The 26,607-nt window shown below is 26.0% G+C and overlaps 3 protein-coding genes across 4 annotated transcripts in view; 2 read left to right on the top strand and 1 right to left on the bottom strand.

Annotated features, from left to right (window-relative positions):
• The window catches only part of LOC129615961 (merozoite surface protein 9-like), a 72,609-nt gene extending 61,288 nt beyond the window's left edge, over nucleotides 1-11,321 (top strand). The window contains exons 2-3 of the mRNA XM_055531404.1: nucleotides 10,881-11,098; nucleotides 11,177-11,321. Coding sequence (XP_055387379.1) covers nucleotides 10,881-11,098; nucleotides 11,177-11,321 — 363 coding nt within the window. The remainder of the gene's footprint in view (nucleotides 1-10,880; nucleotides 11,099-11,176) is intronic.
• A 1,081-nt stretch (nucleotides 11,322-12,402) lies between these two features.
• LOC129615954 (procathepsin L-like) lies at nucleotides 12,403-13,465 on the bottom strand. Of its 2 annotated transcripts, XM_055531395.1 has the most exons (2): nucleotides 12,880-13,465; nucleotides 12,403-12,786 (listed from the first exon to the last, which is right to left on the bottom strand). In XM_055531395.1, the coding sequence occupies exons 1-2, from the start codon at nucleotides 13,415-13,417 to the stop codon at nucleotides 12,416-12,418; spliced, it is 909 nt and encodes a 302-aa protein (XP_055387370.1). In that variant the 5' UTR covers nucleotides 13,418-13,465; the 3' UTR covers nucleotides 12,403-12,415. The 2 variants fall into 2 exon arrangements, with proteins under 2 accessions (XP_055387370.1, XP_055387369.1); XM_055531394.1 differs by having other exon boundaries at nucleotides 12,403-13,465.
• Nucleotides 13,466-15,574: 2,109 nt separating this feature from the next.
• LOC129615960 (sodium channel protein Nach-like) lies at nucleotides 15,575-26,138 on the top strand. The gene is made up of 7 exons (XM_055531402.1): nucleotides 15,575-15,669; nucleotides 24,076-24,230; nucleotides 24,432-24,592; nucleotides 24,652-24,819; nucleotides 24,890-25,169; nucleotides 25,661-25,936; nucleotides 26,008-26,138. Exons 1-7 carry the CDS (start codon nucleotides 15,575-15,577, stop codon nucleotides 26,136-26,138), a joined length of 1,266 nt encoding a protein of 421 aa, XP_055387377.1.
• Nucleotides 26,139-26,607: the final 469 nt, after the last annotated feature.

The following is a 26,607-nucleotide window of genomic DNA, read 5'->3' as shown; positions in this document are numbered from 1 at the left end:
GCAAAAATATTTTTGTAGATATTTAAAAAAATCTTTTGCAAAACTTTAAACGCGTTTTCTGGCTAAACTAGAAGAGATAGAGCGATTTTACGTGTTTCTTGTGATCACTGGGAGTCCACAGATTCTGCCAATATATGATAATAGGCTGTAGCAAAAATATTTTTGGAGGTATTTAAAAAAATCTTTTGCAAAACTTTAAACGCGTTTTCTGGCTAAACTAGAAGAGATAGAGCGATTTTACGTGTTTTTGTGATCACTGGGAGTCCACAGATTCTGCCTATATATGATAATAGGCTGTAGCAAAAATATTTTTGGAGATATTTAAAAAAATCTTTTGCAAAACTTTAAACGCGTTTTCTGGCTAAACTAGAAGAGATAGAGCGATTTTACGTGTTTTTTGTGATCACTGGAAGTTCACAGATTCTGCCAATATACGATAATAGGCTGTAGCAAAAATATTTTTGTAGATATTTAAAAAAATCTTTTGCAAAACTTTAAACGCGTTTTCTGGCTAAACTAGAAGAGATAGAGCGATTTTCCGTGTTTCTTGTGATCACTGGGAGTCCACAGATTCTGCCAATATATGATAATAGGCTGCAGCAAAAATATTTTTGGAGGTATTTAAAAAAATCTTTTGCAAAACTTTAAACGCGTTTTCTGGCTAAACTAAAAGAGATAGAGCGATTTTACGTGTTTTCTTGTGATCACTGGGAGTCCACAGATTCTGCCAATATACGATAATAGGCTGTAGCAAAAATATTTTTGGAGATATTTAAAAAAATCTTTTGCAAAACTTTAAACGCGTTTTCTGGCTAAACTAGAAGAGATAGAGCGATTTTACGTGTTTCTTGTGATCACTGGGAGTCCACAGATTCTGCCAATATATGATAATAGGCTGTAGCAAAAATATTTTTGGAGATATTTAAAAAAATCTTTTGCAAAATTTTAAACGCGTTTTCTGGCTAAACTAGAAGAGATAGAGCGATTTTATGTGTTTTTTGTGATCACTGCGAATCCACAGATTCTGCCAATATACGATAATAGGCTGTAGCAAAAATATTTTTGTAGATATTTAAAAAAATCTTTTGCAAAACTTTAAACGCGTTTTCTGGCTAAACTAGAAGAGATAGAGCGATTTTACGTGTTTCTTGTGATCACTGGGAGTCCACAGATTCTGCCAATATATGATAATAGGCTGTAGCAAAAATATTTTTGGAGGTATTTAAAAAAATCTTTTGCAAAACTTTAAACGCGTTTTCTGGCTAAACTAGAAGAGATAGAGCGATTTTACGTGTTTTTGTGATCACTGGGAGTCCACAGATTCTGCCTATATATGATAATAGGCTGTAGCAAAAATATTTTTGGAGATATTTAAAAAAATCTTTTGCAAAACTTTAAACGCGTTTTCTGGCTAAACTAGAAGAGATAGAGCGATTTTACGTGTTTTTTGTGATCACTGGAAGTTCACAGATTCTGCCAATATACGATAATAGGCTGTAGCAAAAATATTTTTGTAGATATTTAAAAAAATCTTTTGCAAAACTTTAAACGCGTTTTCTGGCTAAACTAGAAGAGATAGAGCGATTTTCCGTGTTTCTTGTGATCACTGGGAGTCCACAGATTCTGCCAATATATGATAATAGGCTGCAGCAAAAATATTTTTGGAGGTATTTAAAAAAATCTTTTGCAAAAATTTAAACGCGTTTTCTGGCTAAACTAGAAGATATAGAGCGATTTTACGTGCTTCTTGTGATCACTGGGAGTCCACAGATTCTGCCAATATATGATAATAGGCTGTAGCAAAAATATTTTTGGAGATATTTAAAAAAATCTTTTGCAAAACTTTAAACGCGTTTTCTGGCTAAACTAGAAGAGATAGAGCGATTTTACGTGTTTTTTGTGATCACTGGGAGTCCACAGATTCTGCCAATATATGATAATAGGCTGTAGCAAAAATATTTTTGGAGATATTTAAAAAAATCTTTTGCAAAATTTTAAACGCGTTTTCTGGCTAAACTAGAAGAGATAGAGCGATTTTACGTGTTTCTTGTGATCACTGGGAGTCCACAGATTCTGCCAATATATGATAATAGGCTGTAGCAAAAATATTTTTGGAGATATTTAAAAAAATCTTTTGCAAAACTTTAAACGCGTTTTCTGGCTAAACTAGAAGAGATAGAGCGATTTTACGTGTTTTTGTGATCACTGGAAGTCCACAGATTCTGCCAATATATGATAATAGGCTGTAGCAAAAATATTTTTGGAGATATTTAAAAAAATCTTTTGCAAAACTTTAAACGCGTTTTCTGGCTAAACTAGAAGAGATAGAGCGATTTTACGTGTTTTTTGTGATCACTGGAAGTTCACAGATTCTGCCAATATTATGATACATAATAGGCTGTAGCAACAATATTTTTGGAGATATTTCAAAAAATCTTCTGCAAAACTTTAAACGCGTTTTCTGGCTAAACTAGAAGAGATAGAGCGATTTTACGTGTTTTTTGTGATCACTGGGAGTCCACAGATTCTGCCAATATATGATAATAGGCTGTAGCAAAAATATTTTTGGAGATATTTAAAAAAATCTTTTGCAAAACTTTAAACGCGTTTTCTGGCTAAACTAGAAGAGATAGAGCGATTTTACGTGTTTTTTGTGATCACTGGGAGTCCACAGATTCTGCCAATATACAATAATAGGCTGTAGCAAATATATTTTTTGAGATATTTAAAAAAATCTTTTGCAAAACTTCAAACGCGTTTTCTGGCTAAACTAGAAGAGATAGAGCAATTTTACGTGTTTTTTGTGATCACTGGGAGTCCACAGATTCTGCCAATATATGATAATAGGTGGTAGCAAAAATATTTTTGGAGATATTTAAAAAAATATGTTGCAAAACTTTAAACGCGTTTAAACTCTGGCTAAACTAGAAGAGATAGAGCGATTCTGAGTGTTTTTTGTGATCACTGGGGATTCGCAGATTCTGCCAATTTATGATAATAGGTGGTAGCAAAAATATTTTTGGAGATATTTAAAAAAATCTTTTGCAAAACTTTAAACGCATTTTCTGGCTAAACTAGAAGAGATAGATCGATTCTGAGTATTTTTGTGATCACTGGGGATTCACAGATTCCGCCAATATACAATATTGGATTACTCGTTTGTGATATTTCGGCCAGTTTCGGTCATTTTCGGATATTTCAACCAATTTTGGTGAATTTTGGAAAATTTCGGCTATTTCAGGTACACATAAATGATATGTAACAACCTATATAATCAAAAGTTGTCCTAGTTAAGTCAATATATTCAATTTGTATTATTTTACATTATCTTAATTTTTAGCACTTTTCCAAAAATTTTTTGAAAAAAGTGCTTATTAGTTTCACTCTGTCCGTCCGTCCGTCCGTCCGTCCGTCCGTCCGTCCGTCTGTCCGTGTGTCTGTTTACAAAACTTCTACACCCTTGAAGATAGAAAGCTGAAATTTTATATATACATAGATCTTTACTAGAAACTTATTTTCGTAGAACAAAATTTTTACCTATCTCCCCCCCTCTAGAAGTTATACCCCCCCAAAACCCTAAAAATGGCCTTTTTTAAATATTTGTTGCAATGAAACCATAAGTATTTTTGAAATTTTGCAAACGCAGAAAGGCAGCGGCTTGCTTCCCCTAGCGCGGTATACTATAGTTAAACTTTAGAAAAACAAAATGGCCGTTGAAATTTACCGTTATCTAAAGTCCTTTTTTTCCAAATTTTTGATGTCGTTTTTCTTCTAGATCCTATATTCTAGAACTTTGAAATTTTAGGGGCTTTTAGACATTAATAAATAATTCATTTCGTTAGAAGAAAATTTTTTTCCATCTCCACCCCCTCTCAAGTTATGGCCTCTTGAAATTTGTAAAATTTGCATTTTCGCCGCCTTATATTTCTGAAACCGCAAGCTTTTTCAAATTTCTATAAACGCAAAAAGTTAACGGTAAATTCCATGATATTAAAAAATATAATTATTTTTCTTAACTCATACAATTAAACCTTAAAATCGAGCATTACGTTAACCCCTGCTTATATTAATTTTTGCTTTATTTCAAAGACTGCATAAATCGTTCATCCTAAACATATGCAATCCTAGAAATAGTTTTGTATATGAATGAAAATAATTTTAATAGTGTGATAGGTATACATACTCGTAGACTGTATTTAAAAGCAGAATTTTCACTTGTTGAAGGGAAAAGTGCTACAATACAAACCATTGGTTTGACCCAACTTTATTTTTTTTTGATCTTTGAGATATTTTGGCTTATAAATTTATACAAGTTGATTGTTTGTCTAGTGGGGAGGTGGTATATCAATTTGTTATCGAAAGGTAATAGATTTATGAGTAATAAATAATTTTTTTTTTCATTTATATGTTACAAAAGTCACAGTCATAAATTTTATTACCGACCGTATTGTGTATACAATAGGTAGGTTGTGTGATGGCAACAAATTTTTCATATCGAGTTTTCGGTGGGAATACACTTCTCCATGGTAGGGAAGTGCAAATGAACTATTTTTAGCAACCTGTCGGTCAGTCAGTTAGTCGATCTGTGTGTACGCGCGTGTATCTCAATTTCGACTGAACCAATTTTAATGAAATTTTATATGTAAGTTTATTTGGACAATGGCACGGATTGATCAACTTTTGAGATATATCAGACCTCATGAATTGCATTTTATAGCGGGCCTGTTTTACATTTCTGGGCATTTTGAAGAAAATATTCAACCGATTTACATGAAATTTCATAAATAAGCTTTGCTCGACCGTCCGCGAAATTTCCTAATTTTTATCAACAGAATAATCAACAAATTTCATTGAAATTTAATACTTAAATTCTTCGTACTAAAAAAATGTACATATAAATTTTTTGGAAAGATAAGGGCTCGAAAACTGATCTGCCGGCCGATTTTACATTTTTCACCATATCTACGGAACGAATTGATGGAATTTCTTGAAATTTGATATTTGAGTTCTGGTTGTTACTGAAACTAACTGGTGAGCATTTCAGGGAATTCGGATAGCACAAAGCGAAACTCTACTAAGAGCCAAGATTTACATTTTTCTAGCTGTGTTAACTATAAGCTTACTAATGTCCTAAAAGAAGTATTTAACAGACATTTTTATAATATTCTGTAACACTTTCACTTAACTAGACAATACACATTGTGGTTGATTATGTGCTGAACACATCAGATTTTTTTTGTATGAAATTTCAAAAATCATGAAACAAAATATTTGCATTGTAACAACGTGTAGCCTGTATGTCATGCATATGTGTAATAGACGTATGGTACAGAAAAAAAAAAATTGTTTTTTTTTTTTAATTTATTTAAATTATGCTTTAGTGATTATATGAAGTTTTGTAACAGCTGTTCCATATTGTAGATTTTATATTGTAAAAAACTAATATAGACAAAAGCTTTATGGCTTTTTTTTGTTTTCTTTTTCTGATCGGTTGACCTCTTTTTTATTTTTTTGGGGTATTTAGATTGTATACCAGTTGTATTTTTAAAATAGTACCTTAGAAAAAGAAAATAGAGCATGTAAATGGAATTTTTTTTTTATGTTAAATAAAGAATCCTTATAATATTTCAAGGTAAAACTAAACAACTTATGCCATGGTATGAGTTCCATATATTTCTAATGCTAATGTACACTTTGTTCTTCTTTTTTCTTCAAATATGTAAATATTGTGTATAATATGTGTAGGCACATTGGTTTTTTTGTTTTTTTACATATATACAAATAAAACAAATTGCATATTTACTTTTTTTTTAACTAGATTTCATTGTAGGAAGCAGTACAGGTATATTATGATGTGATACACATATTCGTCTTATGTACTCTAATAGAGTAACTATATAATATAGTTGAAGAGTTTCACATTCTAAAATATGTCAAAAAAAAATTAATTTTTTTTGCATTTTTTACGATTAATTTAACATTTACACTTTGTATAACATTCACTAAATATAATGTAAAGGATAGTCCAAGACCCACTTTCAAAACAGATCATAAATTAGAGAAAAGAAATGTTACAACATGGACTTATGCTATTTTATGTATTACATAAATAAGATGAGGTAATTTTAGTATAGTTATGTACATTAATTGAAGATTTATAAAGGAATAGATGGTTACAATATGATCCAAGTTAATTATATATACAAATATGAATATAGATTGGGAATGTTAAAATTTTAGAAAGTATCAGTAATTTTCATATCAAAGTAAGATATGCTAAGTTTAGTTATAACAAGTCTTACGTGCAATTGTGAGTAAATATGAATGTAAAGGTTAAAAATGTTACTAAAGGAGTTTTTAAAATTATTTTTTCCTCTAATCATGAGTAATTTTAAAGAAATTGTGTTGAAAAAGTGAGTTTTAAATTTTTTACATACAAAAATTTGATATTTTAAAATTTTTAAGGAACTAAAGAGCATTTTATTTCATTGTAAAACAATTCCATTAAATTTGATTTCTTTTCCAATTCCTTATTAAATTTATGTGTAAGTTCCTTTTTCTCCTAAAATTATTCATTAAAACAATATGGTCAATCACAAGATAATTGTTTGAATTCCATTAATTGGTATATTTTAATTTATTATCATTCCCAAGAGCGAGTCTATAATATAATTTTCACAACTAAAAACAATCTGTGAAAGAGTAGCTAGTTAATAGAAGTACCTACAGTGAGGCTATTTGATTCCGATAAATGACATAATATTTTTTTGAATTTAAAATGTTAATACTCAAATTATTAAGAAAACTTTTACTTTTCCATAAAATGTCCATTCTTTTGCTCTTTTCATGCAGAAATTTGACCGAAAAACATATTTTAGTTTAGAAATACAAAATAATTATATTGACCCAAATTAAGATTAAATATTATTTGTTATTCATAAGATTACTTAATAGAAAATGGACAATGTCAAATATTGCATTATATAATAGTTAAAATAAAATTCTATATTAAAGTTTATAATTACTCTCATTTCATATATCATTATAATTTTTATATAAAACTCATAATGAACTTTTCAAAATATTTACACCTCTTTAACATTTAAGATAAAAATATTTACAAGAATAAAAAATATTATTAAGAATTTTAAGATTAAAAAAAAAAAAAAAAGTAAGTACATTGAAATTTGAACTCCTCAAATTCGGTCAAAAATAATTTTAGTGTTCTATTTGAGAGTATACTCGTATAATACAGTAAAGCGCTCCCGAGTAAAGTTATAAAAATTTAAAACCATCCTACAGAATTAAAATACGTAACTAATCTAAGTAATGCATGGATAATCCTCACCAGTATTCTTTTTCAGATTTAGGTAGTTAAAAGTGTTATCAAAGTGTTATCCATTTATAGTGTCATACACTTAAAGTGTTATACGTTTAGAGTGTTATACGTGTGCAATGATCTAATCTGAGTAATATATGGGTAAGCAATCCTCGTCACTATTGCTCACCACCGAATTATATCAAAGTGTTATACGTTTACATTGTTATAAGGTTTGAGTGTTATACGTGTAGTGTGATATATTGTTATACGTGTAAAATGATCAAATTTGAGTAATATATGAGTAAGTTATCCTCACCACTATTCTTTTACCGAGTGTTATCAAAGTGTTATACGTTTCCAGTGTTATAAGGTTGAAGTGTTATACCCTTATAGAAGTGATATACGTTTATAGTATTATTTGATTTTAACGTTTTAGGTCTAGAGTGTTATACGTTTATAGTGTTATACGTTTAAAGTGTTATACGTTTACAATGTTATACATTTTTGAATAGAACGCAAATAATATGTGTTACTATTATATAACCTTTTTTTTGGGAAATTATAATTATTATTAAAGTGTTATACATTTCAAAATATAATACATCTTTAAATGGAACGCAAGCAAAATTTCGTTTACTGCCTAGTATAGTATTTTCTAGGAAAAGTTAATTCATATTCTTGCATTCATTTTCACTTATATATGTATATATATATTTTTTTTTGTTTTCCTTATATTTATATAACATTTTTACTCATTTTTTTTTTCATTTATTTTGTTATCAAAGTACGAGTAGGTCAAGAGTAATGTTTTTATTATTTAGATGATGCATTTTATATTCTGCAGTAAACTACTTATACAATTTTATACGTATATTGTAATACACTATATAGTGTATATATGTGAGCTCTATATTGTATGCTCTATATAAGTTTAATGCTTATATTACAAGTCCTTTTGTTATTTGTATAACATGAAAATTTTACTCATATGGACTCAGCTTATTCAATTTAAAGTACATTTACATTTTGAATTCAAAATTGAAGAATAAGAAAACAAAAAAAAAAAAAAAATAATACAATTATAATTTTCTTACAAGAGAGTATAGTATAACACTATTCTACAATTATTATTGTTTTATTGTATTCCAAAAATTATAATTATACTTGAAATTTTTATGTAAAAATTTATGTTTTCTTAATAAGAAATTTTTTGTTTCTGTTATAATTCATAAAATAAGTTTTTTTTTATTAAAAACTCAACTAATTTGCATGAAAATAAATATAAAAAAATTATTTTTACGAGTATAACAATTTAATATTCTTTTATATAATTATTATTATAGAGGGTTTTTAATAATAATTATGTGCATTATTATATAACAAAAATTTTACACAAAGTGTCATACATAATTGAAATGTTGTCAAATTTTATTCAATGTTATCGGATTGTATAATTATGTTAGTTGTAATAAAACATAATCATAGTTCAGCTGGACGGATTTGAATTTGCCAGTTTATGAAGCAAGATTGGGTATAAGTAAGGAGAACTTGAACCAGAAATTATGATTACCCCTACATTTTTATATTCAAACATTCGTAAAACTAAGTTTGCGATTTCAAAATAAATTAAAACTGAATACTTAATTTCCGTTTTTCTCTTAAATTTGTTGACGGTGTCAACTATTACTCAATATAAGTAGATTATGTCTCAATAGTTACACAATTATAGACCGAAGAAATTAAGTCGGAATAAACGAATGATTTGTGTATAATACAATTTCCTTGAAGAAGATAGCAGTACTGCTTTTTATAAAATAATCTTCCATTTTAAATAATTTTCATTAATTATACAAAATTATTTTATAAAAAAAAAAATTGCATATTTTTAGGATGATGAATAAATAAAACTAGAATTAATTGGACGAATTCAATGGTAAACGAAGTAAGTTAAGACAAAATTTATTATATTTTTGGATCAGAGGAAATTTAATTACTGTTAGCTCTTTAATTTCATAGAAATTTGGTAAGAAAAATGCATTTTTGTTCGAGAAAAACAGAAGCCCAAAACGAAAATTTGTGATAATTTTGAAAATGGGCAGACAGACAATGGTCCATTGATGTAGTTCAAATTAGAATCAGAACTGAGTTATAAGAACTAAGTGATATTAAAATTTGAAATTTATAAATTGGTTTTTAAGTCTTTTCCATTCATTTATTTCATATTTTATTAAAAGAAATCTTTAATTACTCAGTTAATTTCAATTATTGTCTGAGTAAAAGAGTAAAAAAATGGAATTTGGAATTGTTTTCTTGAATTATAAAAATTAATTGAAAGTGGGTTAATCATTAGAGAATTCTTATATTTAGAGCATAAATTATTCTTCTATATACTAATAATCATTATTTTGTGAAATCATTTATGATATTTTAATGTAATTTTTTACGGGTTTTTTTCTTTGTTTTCACATTTTTTTTATTACAGTAGGACATTCACATTTTAACTTTAATTTATGTTTATTACTCTGGTTTATATAGTTACCTATAAGAATATATAGTTAAAATGAAAAATAAAATTTTATATAAAAAAAAAACTTCAATCAATATGTAGATAAAAGCTATGAAAACTTTATCCTTTCGTGTGGGTATCTCATAATTATTAAGTATACGATGAAGATAACTTAAGAATTTTACTCATTTTTACTTTATTTTTCCTTTTTAATTTTTCACAATAATTTGCTAATAATGTTATTTTTTTTTCTTTTTTGTTTCTGTGTTATTTGCCTTCCATTCTAGAAAGTAATTAGGGCAAATTTTTTTACCAATAATAAACAAATACTGTTTATGTAACCTTAAAGTATTTCAACCCAGAATGTACCTGTAAATATATATATACCTTCATTCTCACTAATTAATATATGCAACTACATATTATTATGTATATATTTAGATAATGTTCGTATGCTTGTTGTCACAATTTATGTAGCTATAGTATAAATGCTTTTAACTAAAATGAGGATATCTTTATGGAATGTCCTTTTTTTTTTTACATAATAAAATATTTATCATTATAATTTTGAAAACACAACAACAAACTGAAAACCAAAACAAAAAATAAATAAATAAGACAAAATTTATGTAAATAAAGAGAATAAAAATGGATGATAAATAAAAAAAGAAATGTTTGGCAGGTACAACTCCAAGTAAAGCAATAATAACAAAAAAAAAAATTTTTTTTTATATAAATTTTTTATTATTCTCTTAACGCTTCCTTTATTGCACACAAGGATCATAATGAGAAACCCTATTATTGTCTGAGCTCATTGGCTCCTAATGACAGAATATAAAACTTTCACCCAATGTGTGTTGGTCACACATAGACATTCAGTCAAAAACTATAAAATTTTGTATTTGTTTAGAAAGGAATATTTGACATGATACGGTAAATTATGGAAGTTTTATCCGCTGTTTTAACTAAGATAATCCGATATGATTAATTTTTTATATATGCAAAGATATTTGGAATGGATTTAATGAATTTACAAAAAAAATTTAAACACAGGAAAACAAAGAAGAAGAGAATAAGGAGAAAGAGGAGAAGGAGGAAGAAGAGAAGAAGAAGGTGGACAAGGAGGAAGAGGAGAAGATAGAAGAGGAGAAGGTGGAAGAAGAGAAGGGGGAAAAAGAGAAGGAGAAAAAGAAAGAGGAGAAGGAGGAAGAGGAGAAGGAGGAAGAGGAGAAGGAGGAAGAGGAGAAGGAGGTAGAGCAGAAGGAAGAAGAGTAAAAAGAGAAAGAGGAGAAAAAAGAGGCAGTAGGGATAATAGTTGGAAACTGAAAAGACGTAGAAAACTTGAGAAGGGGAGGAAGATATGGTAAAGGAATACAACAAGTAGAGAAACAATACAGTGATGGAGAAAAAGGAGCAAGAGCAAAATTAAAAGAAGGAAGAGGAATAATAGAAGATCATGGAAACAGGGAAGGAAGAGAGGTAAATAAAGAATAGTAAGAGTAACTGGAGCTGAAGAAAAAAAAGGTTTAAAGATGTGGATGTAAAAGAGGGTGAGAAAAGGTGGGGAGGGAAGAGGGGGAAAAGAAAAACTGAGATAAGATATAGATGATGAGAGGAGCAGAAAAAGATGAATAGAGAAAAAAAAATTAGGAAAAAAATCACAAAAAAGAGGTATGAAAAGTGTGAATGAAATAGGCGAACGAAAGCGAAGAATGAAAGGAAATATGAGAAATATCCAGCATTAAAACCTTTAATAACTAGTACGGACCTTGGCCAAGTAAATTGACATGAATCAGGTAACTGAAACTTTTATTCACATTCATGCTCTCAAAATTTTGGCCTTTAATACAACATCATTTTCATAAGCTGCAACACTGAAAGCTCCAAATACTTATACACAAACTTAAAATATCATTTTAAAAGTTATCCAAAAATTTGGATATATTAAGTAGATGGATAAAAATTTAAACACAAAAAATACATAAAAGGATAGAAAAGAAAAAATAGCAAAAAATACACAAAATATTTATGGAATTTTGAATAATTTATACAAATAAAAAGATCTACTATAGCTATTCCACATAGTTACTTTAATTTTTTCCCTTCAATCTACAGTAATAAAAGCATAAAGAAAGCAAAAATTCTGATTTATGCAAAAAAATGTCGTCAGATAAGTTAAAGTGGAAATAAAACTAAACCAGAATAGGAATAAAGAGGAAAATTAGGATTAAAATAGAAAAGTTCTCTTAAAGGCTTAAACAAAAATTAAAGGCATAATTTTCTTATCCTTTAAATTTAATACTGGGAGCATGCTGGTGTTCAACATTGATGCCATGCTCTATATGAACGTTTCAAATTGTCATCGGTCTCCCGATGCTCGTTTATTAAGATAATTGTCCAACAAAAATATGCTTAATGGCTCTTTTATAAAATCACCACCTCGTTTTCCACTTTTGTTTGGCTGCAATTTAAACCCATTCCTTGATTTATAGTCTACTTATGGTAAAAAAGACAAACACAATTAAAAATATAAAAAAAATTATTATTTTCCAAAGATCATATTTACTTTCTTTACTATATCTACATTTTTATAAAATCGGATATAATGCCCGTGTTGCAATACCACAATTATTATTTTTATTTCGTATAACTTTCATATGTCCTTCAATACCCCAATCTTTACCCCATGAATTTCTAACTAACCAATAATCATGATCATTTTCTTTACCATAACCAATAATTGCCATAGCATGTGCCATTGTATAATTTGTACATAACGGTTCATAATAAATACCATTTTTATATAAACGAAATGATGGTAATGTTGCATCAAAACCAAAACCAACTGGACCAATTGTACCAACAATTGATTTTAATAAATTTTCATTTCCAGATTCAATTTGATAAAAATCATTTATTTTAATACGTGGTTCAGTTTGTATACAAATATCTTCTTTACCTAAATATGGATGATTAATATCAAAACCGATACCATATTCTAAAGCATATTTTAATGTTAAATTTGTTCGACCACCTCTACATCCATTATTACCTAATATTTTACTACAATCCATAACTTCTTGATGTGATAATTGTATTAATTTACCAGTTTTTATAAAATATTGTGCTTCAATTGCTGCAATAGCACCAAATGTATAACAACTACCACATTTTCCTTGATGTAATATTGGATTTTTAAAACCATTCTCAATCCAATTTATTGTTTCCGGAACATTATTAAATCTGGTGTTATTTTGTAAAATCTTAATTTTTGATGATGATTTCAATGAGTCAATTTCATTATCTGTTTGTGGATTAAGATATGTATTATGAAATTCTTCATCTGTTATATCAGAAAATTTATTGATTTCAATTTCGAAATAATTTTCTCCTAACTTTAATTTCGAATTATGTTCTCGTACAAGTTTTAAAGAGTTAGCAAATAAATTTTTACGTAATTCATCCTCTTTAGGATTTTTATAATTTTTATTATATTTTAATTTAAAATTTTTCCATTCACTTTCCAAATCACTTAAACATAAATTAATTGTTATTAATAAATAAAATGAAAAAAATAAACGTGGCGACATCTTTTTTTTTAAAATACCAACAACAACGATGACAATATTAGATTTTGATATGAGAACGCAGAATATTGCGAATTCTACTGAACTTCTAAATCGAATTTGGTTGTATTTTTATACTTTTTTTTTTAAATATTATCTTTCAAAAAAAAAAAAAACAAGAAGAAAAACAAAAAAAAATATGGGTTAACCACTTATTACTGTAGTAGAAAATTATTTTAATAACGGTTATAATAAACGTTCTTATCATTATTATTATTATAGGGAAAAAACGAAGAAGAAGAGATAATCATAAAATTGATGTCAAGGTTTTTTGTTTGTAAAGGTCAGTTGTTGTTGGAGATTTCTCGTATATATGTACATTTTCTTGCCAATATAATAATATTAAATGAAGTGGCTAAGAAATTGGGTAATCAGATCATAAATTATTTTTTGTTTTTTTTTTTTATTAGCAGATATAAAAATGTTAGTATATACTTAATATCTAAATTGAATTTTATTAAATTTATACAAAAGGTAGTATTAGATGCATTAATTTTTGTGTTATATGTATAAATGTAATATTTTATGGAAGGAGCACAAGTTTATAACAATTTTTATTACAATTACACGTGTTTTAATAAAAATTTATTCTGAATTTTAATATTCACGGCATGAAATTTGCATAATAAATTTATTCTAAATTTCTCTCTTTGTTTTTCCCAATTTCTCATTATTAATAAATTAAAAGAAATTCTCAAACTTTTAAAATTAAAGAGACATCTAACGAAATATTTAGGAATTATTAATGTTAAAGTAAGGTGTTGTAGTCCTTGCATTTAGCTCAATCCCAGCAATATCAATTTCAATTTGAATGGATGATAGTTTTTATAAACTTGCAACATTTAACAATTTGTGCTAAAAATTTGTTTGTCGTACATACAAATTTTAATCTCGGAGACTTTTAAAGAGTACATCAAGACATTAGAGGAAGGAATTGAGATTTGGTGATAAGTCAACTAAATTTCTCTTATAAAAGAGCGGAAAAGACGTTGATGTCTAGTAAGTGAAAGACTAAAATGTTTAGTTAGTGATTGGTCTATTTTAAAATTTCAAATTTCACAAACAATTTTCATAAATTGACACCGGTTGCGAACTACTCGTATCGAGTGAACGTATTATCTGCTTTAGCGGTTTATTATTCAAAAACGTGATTGCATATCGGTAAAAATATGCTCTGGCTCAGTTGAATATGAGTGAATGGCGAATGTTTTATAATGTTATGCTACAATTATGGCTGCAGTGATTTGGTTAACTTTCGACTACCTATCAAATCTAAATCTAATATAATATTAATTTTAACTATTTATTCAGAGCTTTGTATTATTTTTCTTAAAATCTTTAAAAAAGTTATCCTTTTCATTTTTAGTTGTGCGACAATATCTTTCGTACACCTAATATGTATGTGTGCAATTTTCTTTAATAGAAAACCAAATTTGATTGATTTATTCAACAAGTAGTAAAAATTAAAAACCTTACAAAAAATTTTAATAATTTTTAATTAATGAAAATGAAGAAAATTATTTTGAAGGTGAAATAAATTTTTTACTTTTCAAATAATGTTGCTGATATTCATCTGTCATAATAATGTCACAAAAAATAATTTAAAATTAATTTATAATAATAATATGACATTCTTAAGAAAGCATTGATTTGAACTATTAAAAATTTGGAAAGAAATGTGTCTGTCTGTTTGTTCACCCGTTATCTTAGATCGTTTATAATCGTTTTATATAAAATCAAAGAAGAAAACTATAATTATACTTAAATTATTAGAGGATTTTCAATCTTAATTCTCCTTCCAAAAATATACAATTGGATAAAGAATTTTGAGAAAGTAATGTAGGTATATGAGATATTGTTTTAGTAGCAATAAAGAAATATTGTTGGCATCACAAGGGACCTCGGACCCTGTCCACCGTTATTCAGGCTGAAAAATATGCCATAGGGTTGTGTGCTCTGGAATATATCTGACGGAACATTAGAAGGAGCAGGATATTTATTATGTCAGACTGTAGGGCCGTTCTTTTGACCCTTTCGTCTGATGTAGCTGAATCCAAGCTGCAGAAAGAATGTGACACCAATGGTGTCTTGGCTAGGCACAGCCAGCTAACCTTGATGTATATGTCGGACACTGCGGTATGGACAGGAATGAGAGAGCTAATGAGGGCTGAAGCCATGCTTCGACGTGCTAAGGACAAAGGTCCTGCGTTTTCCGAGTGATTAGAACGAGCAGGTCAGAGTTGAACATTGGCTGTATGTGCCTTTTGCACTCTAAGAAATTTATGTTTCCCTTGGGACTGGGTGAACGGAAGATGGCCATGCTTGGTCGTACACAATTGAGATTATTGGTGAGTATGCTCACTGAACATTGTCTCTCGATAGTTCATCTGAAAAAAATGGGGAGGGTTGAGGATGTGGTCTGCCTTTTGTGCTTAGAGAAGGATGAAATGATGGAACATTTATTATTTAATTTCGAGGCAGTTGCTCGCCTGCAACTGGGGTGCTTTCGAGGAGAAGGGGACTTTGAGGCCCCCTGGAGAATCTCTTGCAGCTTGATGAAGCTGCTATACTGCAGTTTGTCAGGGGCCTGGATATAGCGTACTAACGTAGATAGGGATGAGAATCACAAAGGGTCAGCTTGGAAAAGGCTTAAGGGTCTCAGTCCCCCGGAGGCCAAAAAAAAAAAAAAAAAAAGGAATAGTGTCCTCTACTTATAAAAATGACATTTCGTGTAATTTGCGATTGAAATATTTAAATATATAATTCTTAAGAAAATTTTTAAGAGGCAAAAACTATGTATTTTAAAAATATAGAACAAATTCTTCAGGCCACTACAGCTCTATTGAATATAATAACTCATTTTTGCTGAAATGTCCAAAAAGCCTATAATTGAAATTACAATGTAATTATAGGAAATTTAATAAATTAAAAATGCAAGAATCTGAATTGGATTTTGAATAAAATATTTAAAATAAATAATCATAAGTGTGATAATCCAAGAATTATGAAAAACTAAAAAAAATTTTTAATATTTTATTGTTAGCAACAAAAAAAAATTGTTTAACCAATAAATTATAAAAATGTTGACATAAATTTTAAATGTCCACATTTAATTGCATTTTAAAAAACTATTGTAAGAATATTAAAGAAATATTTCAAATATTTACAAAACACATACAAGCATATTTCATATTTTATTAAAATTTACTACTAAAAATAAAAAAAAAATTATTGCTATAAATAAAATATTAAATAAATTTTTAATTTATTAAAAAATTTCAATTCAATTAAAATTAAGTAAATATTAAAAAAAAAAGTAAAAAAAAAAAACAATTTGCCTGTATACTAGAATTTAAATTTCTTTTTAATTGTTTTCAAATTATTGTAATAAATTTTTTTTTTCCATTCAATGTACGTCTAATAATTGAATTTGAATTTAATTTCAAATATAATTTCATAGTCATATATATACAGTGGCAATAATAATTTTATTGGACACTTATGCAATGAATAAACAAAATGGGCAGCCTGTATTTATTGCAATTTATAATGTTTGGACTATGCTGAATTTAATTTTCATTTTAATAACCTTGGCAGTTGTGATTCTGGCTGCTTTACATTAGAATATGTTAGCTCCATTAAATATTTGAGTGTGATTTTAAATAGCTAATTGTATTGGTCAGAACACACAAAATATATGTAAGGAAATACTTTTATATACTGTTATTGGACAGTAACAGTTTTATACTGTTTTACTATTTGAAGAAGATTTATTCGTAAAGGCTACTAACTTCATTCGATATTTCTGAGTTGAAACACATGATGCTTTATTAAGACCGCTTTTTGTACAACAATAGAATATAATTAGAACAATTATGTATGAATTATTTTCTTCAATAAAAATATTCTCATTGAAACATCTCTATTGTTCTCGGGTTATTTTCGGAAATTTTTTCGTAGAAGTATGGTTATTTTAATTATACAAAATCTTCTATTCATAATATTCGATTAAATAATACGAGATTGGTTTGTGTTTAATCACGTAGAAATAAACACTTATACTATATAATTTTTAAATATTTATTTTTTAAGTAACACTGGGATTACTACACAATTATTGGTTAACTTACTGCACTCGCTAATATTTAAAAATAATTAAATATTAAAAAAAATAATTATTTTTCACAATTAACAGAGTAAAATTATACTGAATTATTCAATTGGAATTATAATTTTTTTTTTTGTGTTTGACATACTTAAATACAATTTATTATAACAGAATTTAAAAATTAATTTTTTAAACTCAAATATTTACAAACTAATTTTTTTTTTGCCTAATATAACACTTATTTTCTTTTTGTTAGTAATTGATTCGCTCAGAGAGCTTACACTGCATTTATTGTAAAAATAAAATAATTTTATTATATTTAGAGAAAATATTTTTATTACTAGCAATAAAATAATAATATCAAAATTTGAATTACTATTATTGCGTATAGAACAAATACGCACACACATATGTACACTCTCTTTAATTGCATATAGATACTACATCTATAATAATGATAATAACAAAAGTATATAAGATAACATAACATATTAACACACATACTACGCTATAATCCAAATTTTGTTATACAAAAAAAAATTCGATATAATTTATATAATATAAAATTTTTATATATAATCATAATAATATAAGAATGTATGTACATAATATTATAACTGTTATATACTCTTGTATAAATATAATATTATATTCAGTAATATTATGCCTTAACTTATTTTCAAAAAACAATTAATTTCACCTTAGGGATCCTTAATTCTAAGAGCATAAATTATTAAATTTTGCATAAAATTTGTGGTTGTCTAAGGAAATTAGTAAAGTTATCGTGCTTTTAATAATTCATATTACTTTCATTTTTTTTTCTTCTTCTTATTATTATTATTTATTTTCTTTTTTTTTGTTATATTCTCATATTATTTATATTATTACATTATAAAACACATATTACACATATATTTTTTTTAAATATACAATCATATTATATGCACATCATACGTATTTGTTTTTTCCAAAAATTTTATTATCTTTTCCATACACACATATATATATGTTTATAATAATACGTGTTTGTTATAATAATATAATTATATAAGTATTTATTCATGTATTAGGATAATGGAAAAAATTTTTTATTAAAGTCTCCCATTAGAAAGAACGAGTTATTAGATGTTGAAAATACTTTGAAAATTAACCTCTCTACAAAAAAATATAGAAAGAGAGAGAGAAAAAAAGAAGAAAATTAGAAAACAAAAAAGACAACAAAAATATTATTATTTTCTCTCATATTTAATTTTTATTATAAATATTTTGGAGAAAATAATAATAATATACACGACTATAATATAGAGAGTATTATTATTAAATTTTATTATTAATATATACGAACAAAACTAAGTGTCTCACCTTCAATTGAGAATAAAAAGGCATTTAGAGAATTTTCCAATTTTGAATTTAAATAAATTAAAGAGTGTAGTAACAACTAAAATAATAAAGTTTTTCAAAGAAAATTCATAAAAGAGCACAGAGAAATGCCAAACGGAATATTTTGGAGAGGGGAGTTGAGATTATTAATTAAAGAGAGAAGAGTAAATAAATTATTTTTCAGTAAATAAAATCATTAATAGAGAATTTAGAATTAATTATTATTTAAGGTTTATTATGGTGAAAAATTAGAGAAATTTCAAAAGATTGTTAATACTTTAATATAAAAGATTATAACAGATTTGAATAATGAAAAATTTAAATTCAATTTTAATGAAATTCTCTTTAAAAACTCTCATTTACTGAAAGTAATTCGAAATTATATTTAAAATTTAAAACAATACTTAAAAGGTGAAACACTTTATTTAGAAATATTTACCCTACATTTTTGTATTTAAAAAAAAAAACTATAACAAAAAAATAGAACAGATTTTAGATTTTACATACAAACATATGAGTAGATTATATCACAATATGTTATATTTTCGATATTATAATACAAAAACAGAAAAAAAAAACAAATAATAAAAATTAAAGGATCAAGGACCTCATTTTTAGAAAGAAAATATTTTTGTATATATATACTTATATATTTAATATAGGTTTATGTTACACTCTACATTATATAACACTTATGTCCTTTAAAACACATATAAATTTATAATGTTTGTGCATATATCGAAAAAATTTATGTTAATATGAGTATAACAGAAAAAACAACAAAAAATTATTATCATTGTTTCATTCATTTCTGTTGTTATTTTCTATGTTATTTACATCATATTTTCTCATTGTATCTGTGTGTGTGTGTCTGTGCGTGTTGTATACCCCAAGTTGATTTTATTTTAAAACTTATGTTTTTCAATGTTATACCCAAAACAAAATAACATTGGGGTATACAGCAAAAAAAAAAAAAAAAGACAGCAACAACAATAACAGAAAGTAACAAAAAAAAACCTAAAAAATATGATAAGAAGATACCAAAAAATATGCCATGTTTGTAAAACTAGAAGAGATGAATCCAGGCTGAAAGATGAATAAAATCTGAATAAGGAGCAAAAAAAAGAGGCAAAAAAATATTTGTGTGCGTGTTCAGTTTTTTTCTCTTTCTGTTTGTTCTAATTTTTGCTATTGTTTTTTTTTTTGTTTTTTTTTGTTATATTTTTTATTCATAAATAGGATTTATGTTTATGAGAGTTTAATATTCCCGAATATATCATATTAAATCGCCTTTTGAAGCATAATAACAATAAATATTTTCAAGAAAGTTGGGTTTTTTTGTTTGCCATTTTTTATTTCATGTTATTTTTTTTTTTTTTTAAAAATTCAAGTGGTAACTGGATATCGTATAACATTGAAATTTAAATTTTTTTTTTAGACTGTTATACTACGAGTATATGCTTATATTTTAAGTATACAAAATAAAAGTCAGTTTATTTCTCATGTTGCTTTTTTAGATTTTATTTATTATTTTTTAAAAGATAGAATTTTAATTTTTTTAACCCATTTCTTACTGGTTTCTCTTTTTTATTTTTTTTTCTCTCTTTATTATTGTTATATGATTATTTTTGAGATTGAAGAGAAAAAAATTATTTCAAAAATTATTATGACATATTTTTGTCCGTCTATTTAAAATATAAAATTTTTTTTTATTATTATTATTATTTTTGTTATAAAATAAAATTATTTATTTTTTTTTTTTTTTATTGAATATTTATTATGGATTTATAATAAGGATTTTGAAATGTTAAATTGTGACAAAATCTATAATAACTATAAGAGATAATAAGTGTTATAATAAATTTTATTTGAAAAAATTTATTAGTTGGATTTTGTTTTAAAGTAGCTACTAGTTGAGTTTTGTTAGAAGTTATGAGCTGAATGTAAAATTTATGATGTTATAATTGAATGGAATTACCCTATATAGTAAAACTAAAACAAAATGGTATTTTAAGTAATATAATTAAATTAAATAGAATTTTATTTTTATGAAAAATAGGGTACCGGTTACAATTATAGGCACTCTTAAGCGGAATTTCTCATAAAACTTTACTATACAGAATTGTTAAAATTTGACCATTGGCAAAAAGTAAATTGAATATTCCTCTTTCATAATTATAATAAAACTTATTAAAATATTAAATAATGTTATATTTGGAAATTCTCCACAATATTAAAAATTATCATAGTTGAGCCATGAAAGATTAATTAATTTTCGTATTTCCGGTTATTCCCACATCTTGTGAAATACTCAACTTGAACACCAAAAAAGGTTGAACAATATTTACTTCCTCAAGTTTAAATAGCGTATATTATTACACTATAACACCAAAAACTATAACAAGTAAAAAATTGCATATTTTTAGGCAATTCATATGGTACGTATAATAATATTATATTAAAATGTTTTCTAATTTTCTTTTAAAAATTTCTTTAATTACATTTTTTTTTTCTAAATTTTGTTGATAATTATTGAAATATGAGAATAATTATTGTTACTAAAATAATAAAATTAACCATTTTATTTGCATGTAATTAAAATATTTTTCATAATAATAATTATTTTTTTTTTTTTTTTTTTTGAATTTCACACATATTGTAATGTAAAACCAAAAATTTCTTATTATATCCTTGAATTATATAACTATCATATTGTTTATACGATTCATGGAATTAAAATGAAATTTAATTAAAATTATAGCAGTACGGAATATATGGAAACCATATCGCATCTTAAACGATATTTAGATTCTTATTACAATTTAAAATTGAAGAGACCAACAAAACGAAAAGATCGCACAAAGTGTATATGTTTACAATTCACATTTTGTTAATTTATTTAGTGCCTAATTTTTATTATTATTTTTTTTTTTAATCGGAGTAAATTAAACTTAATATTAAACAATTAAAATAATTAAATTCAAATCGAACTAAATGTCGTTTGCCAGTCGACAAACTCCCCAAGAGATCACTTAACGAATTTCTGTATTTTGTCGAATCAGTTCTTTTGCGATTTCGAAAATTCGAATCAGCAGTGAATTCGAAATATATATATTTATGGTCAGAAAAGGAATGATCTTGTGTGACTTTCCAATTCGTGACCATACCAGGAATCGTTTGGGAGGCGAGTAATAAATGCTCTTAGCCCCTATTACATGTTTAGCAGTATTAGTACTCAAGAAAAATTTTAAAAGTAACTCACCTTTTATGTTTGTGTCTGAGCTTCCACAGATGGTGTGATGTGCTTTAATATATCAATAAAAATTCTTATTTTGCTCACAATTTTCTGTTCTCTCATTCATGTTTCTCTTTCTCACAACACCATTTACCCTAATCAAATAAAAATTGACTAAAATAATAAACAAAATATTTATTTATTGCACTAAATTATTCTCAACAAGAGAGAAAATCATTCTCTCTTGAAGAAAACAAAATACTCACCACTTTTCACGTACAATTTTATTTAAACTAAAATTGATTGTGTTTGATAAGCTTAATTTCACAAATTATAAAGAACACTTTTATTTTTTTTTTTTGTAAATAATTTTCCAACAAGTAAGTCTGATTTTATTTCACAAAAAAAAAATATAATAATGAAAACTATTTAAACAAAAACCAGAAAAATCCTAAAAAAAAAAATTATTTTTTTCTCTACTTCACTGAAAACTTACAAAGAAATGGCCGAATCGAGCAAAACGAAAAAAAAAAACAACAACACAAAAAAAAATACCCTGGAAAATTTCATTGCAAGTGTTTTTTTTTTCTCCTTCTGCTTCTTCTAAATTTCATATTCAGAGCATTGCTTCCGGGTACAAGATACACTCATAGCACAAGAAAATTTGAAATTTTCATTGATTCCATTATTACACGAATTAAATTTTATTTTTACAAAAAAAAAAAAAAAAATTTTAAATCAGGAGAAAAAGCACCGTTGTATTTTTACTTTTCATTACGGTTGAATTAAAATTTTTCGCATCACTTATCACTAAAATTTTGTTATAAATTTTTTATTGGAATTTTAAATGTAGCAAAAATATTTCAATTTAAGTGCATAGCTTCCAAGTTTTAAATAAAAATTTGTTTCCCTCCTATAAGAAGAAAAATGGCAACAATAAAAAATTTAAATAAATTTTTCAATTTATTTTACACCTTCAATAAAATTTACAATATTTTTTTATAATAGAATAGTTTTGGTATTATGCAAGTGCTACTCGTACACAACATTAATTCGAATATGCAAGTGTTATAACATTTTTAAAAACAAATTCTTTTTTTCTTCGAAAATTTTAAAAGGTTTCAAATTTATTTCACTAGTTTTTCTCCATGAAGATATTAATTTTGAATATTTTAAAAAATAACAAATTGTTTTGCTCTATTTCGGAGTTCTATTACAATTGACTAAGAAAACTAGAAACTAATTTAGTAAAGAATATTTTTTATTCTTATTGTCCTTTAAGAGTTCTACAAATTCTACAAAACTTAAACAAATTTTTCTAATTAATTTTAATTATTTGTCACAAATTCGGTATATTGTCAAATTCAACACAGTATTATTGTCTTCGAAATACAATAGAACTGATTTAATTCATAAAATAGTGACAGTAAATCGATATTTCACTCAATTATTATTATTCTCAATAGAATATTGTTCTCTTTTGTAAGTTTAAGCTGTGATTTTTGTAAATATCTCGTGACTTCGTATTACTTCGTTAGTTCTCTTAAAACTTTATTAGCATGACAATAATTGACCTGTTTTGCTCAAACGAACTCTAATTTATTTTTAAACAAAAAATCAAAATGAAAACCTGGGATAATTCAATTTTAGAAAGTGATTTTAAAGTTTTTCGTAAAAGTCGCAAATTTCTAAAAATTAATAATAATAGTAATAAAAATAAGGATATAGGACCGAAACCTGAATTAAATATTAAAAATATTATAAATTTTTATTTAAATAATTCAACAATTCATGGAACAACATATCTTGTAGATCCAAATTACAATTGGTTTACAAGGTTAGCTTGTAATTTTTCATCAATAAAATTTTTATTAAACCCTCATTTTATATTACTAATAGATTCATATGGGGAATTTTAATATTGGCTGGCTTAAGTGGTATTTATTATACATGTAACACTTTACAAAATAGTTATCAAACAAATGTTATTAAAAATATTATGGAAACTGGTATGATGTATCCAGATACTTTACCATTTCCAGCTGTTGTTGTTTGTAATAACTATTATATAAATTGGAATAAAATTGAAATTGCTGAAAATTTATTTTTACCAAAGAATAGTACAGCAGTTTTAAAAGAATTATTTCGTAATTTTATTGCTGGATTTGAAATTGATTATTTTATTGAAATGAAATCAGCATCAAAATTTAATGGAACTGATCTTAAAAAATTAGATTTTCTTAATATAACTGAAGTATTAGAATTTTTATCATTTGATGTTGATCAAGTTATCGGACGTTGTCGATGGAAAAATTCTGAAATGAATTGTTCAAAAATATTTTTTAAACAAAGAACACAGATGGGTTACTGTTTCATATTTAATTCATTAATAAATCCGAAATGTAAAGAAGAAGCGGTGAGTCTAATGAAAATATAAAAATTTTGTTTTAACAAATTCTAAAATACTCAAACTAGCCAAATAATCTCACCATTTTTATTACATTGAAGAAAAAATTAATGCCAGATGCTCCGTTTCCATGGACAACCGGTGGAAGTGGTAGAAGAAGTGGTCTCCGTATTGAATTAATACCACATTTCTCCGAAAATATTCCAAAACATTTGAATAAGCATGATAGTTTTTTTGTAAAACAACTGAAATTAAATTAAAAGAATTAAAAAATTTTTAATAATTATTTTTTTTATTTTTTTTAAGATACGTGCCGTAGATTCAGATGATTGGCCAGCAAGAAGAGGTGATCATATAAAATCGGTTACATTAAGTTATTTTATTATTGATCAAGTTGATATTCAAGCAGAAAATGCTATTAAAGCACTACCAGTCATCCAGAGAAATTGTTTATTTAATGATGAAGTTATTCAAAGTAAAGATTATATCGATTTTAAATCTCATTATGCAATATGTAGAATTAATTGTAGATTAAGACAAATTTTAAAATATTGTAAATGTGTACCAGATCATTTGATTCCGAAAAGTAAGTTTGGAAAAAAAATGCTATTTAATAATTTTAAATTGATACTGGAGTGTATATCAAGGGGAGGCAAGTTTCATTACTTTAATTTTTTGTTATGCAATAGAAAGTATTCCATTCCACAATTATTGACGATGTGGCAGTGGTACGTTGTTATCGACCTTCGAGTGCGTTTTCGGGTATTGAAGACACCATTTATTTGTTACTTCAATATCACCTAAGCTACTTATTTTTACAAGGTTAAGACAAGGTCAAAAGCAAAAAAAAAGCCTCCTTAAAGTATTATAATTATTTATGGTTTATAAAAATTTCTTGATTTGGATGACACAAAACCGGAGTCTGAGACCGATCTAAAAATTTCTGTCACGTACTCGGCAATATAAGTCCTACAACATAACAAAAAATTATAACAATGAGAGGCTACTTGCTTGTTCAATATACTCGAATAGATTTGTCATATTTTAATTTTTCAATTTAATAAAATTTTATTTTAGCACGTTTTAAACCATGTACAGCTACCGGTTATCATTGTATTGCTGTTAAACATGATATAATAGCAAATTATTCATTTTCAATTAAAGATAAAGATACTTTCAGTTTAAATGGACAATGTCATTGTTTTACATCTTGTTCAATTATACTTATTGATACGGATGTTGTTACCAAACAGAATGAAATAAGTAATAGAACTGTTATTGATTTTCATTATCGTAAAGTTGCTACACCAAAATTTCAAACTTTATTATCATTCAGTTGGGCCGATTATATGGGTACAATTTTAAATTTTTTGATTTATAAAATGTTAAAACTTATGATAATTTCCTTGAATAATTATTTTTAGTATATTTTGGTGGAATATCATCAACATTTGTTGGAACATCAATTATGAGCATTTGGGAAGGAATCTTTTATATATTCATGATTATTTCAGCATTATTTTATAAAATATGTAAAAAGATTTTGTCATGGTAGAAAGTATTAACAACTCTCTCCATAAATTTGTAATTGTAATTTTGTTATAATGAAAGAGTATTGCAAAAATTTTACTAATAAAGTTCTGAATTAATTACTGTGAATTCATTATTGTGAATTCATTACTATTACATATATGATTACAATATTAGAAAATTTAAAACAGTATAAGAAAAGTTTAAAAATTATAATAATGAATAAATAATTTGTGATCTCTGCCGAATCTCTATTCATTATGATTTACGATTTACAAATTATTAATAGAAATTTTCAAATATGCAAATTTGTGTAAATATCTATGTATGTATGGATTTAATTTTAAGCATCCATGTAACACTAAATATCAAAAATGAATATTAATATTTTGAAACATTATAATGATTGCTTGTATACACTCTCTCTCTTCTGCCACTATCCTCAACAGAATGTAAGCAGTCACATGTTAAGCTAAGCTTGATGTTATATTAAA

Source organism: Condylostylus longicornis, unplaced genomic scaffold, assembly GCF_029603195.1.
Source record: "Condylostylus longicornis isolate FDR11 unplaced genomic scaffold, ASM2960319v2 ptg000155l, whole genome shotgun sequence".
Taxonomy (NCBI): domain Eukaryota; kingdom Metazoa; phylum Arthropoda; class Insecta; order Diptera; family Dolichopodidae; genus Condylostylus; species Condylostylus longicornis.
The sequence above is the reverse complement of the archived record's forward strand: the minus strand, read 5'-3'. Positions and strand labels throughout refer to the sequence as shown.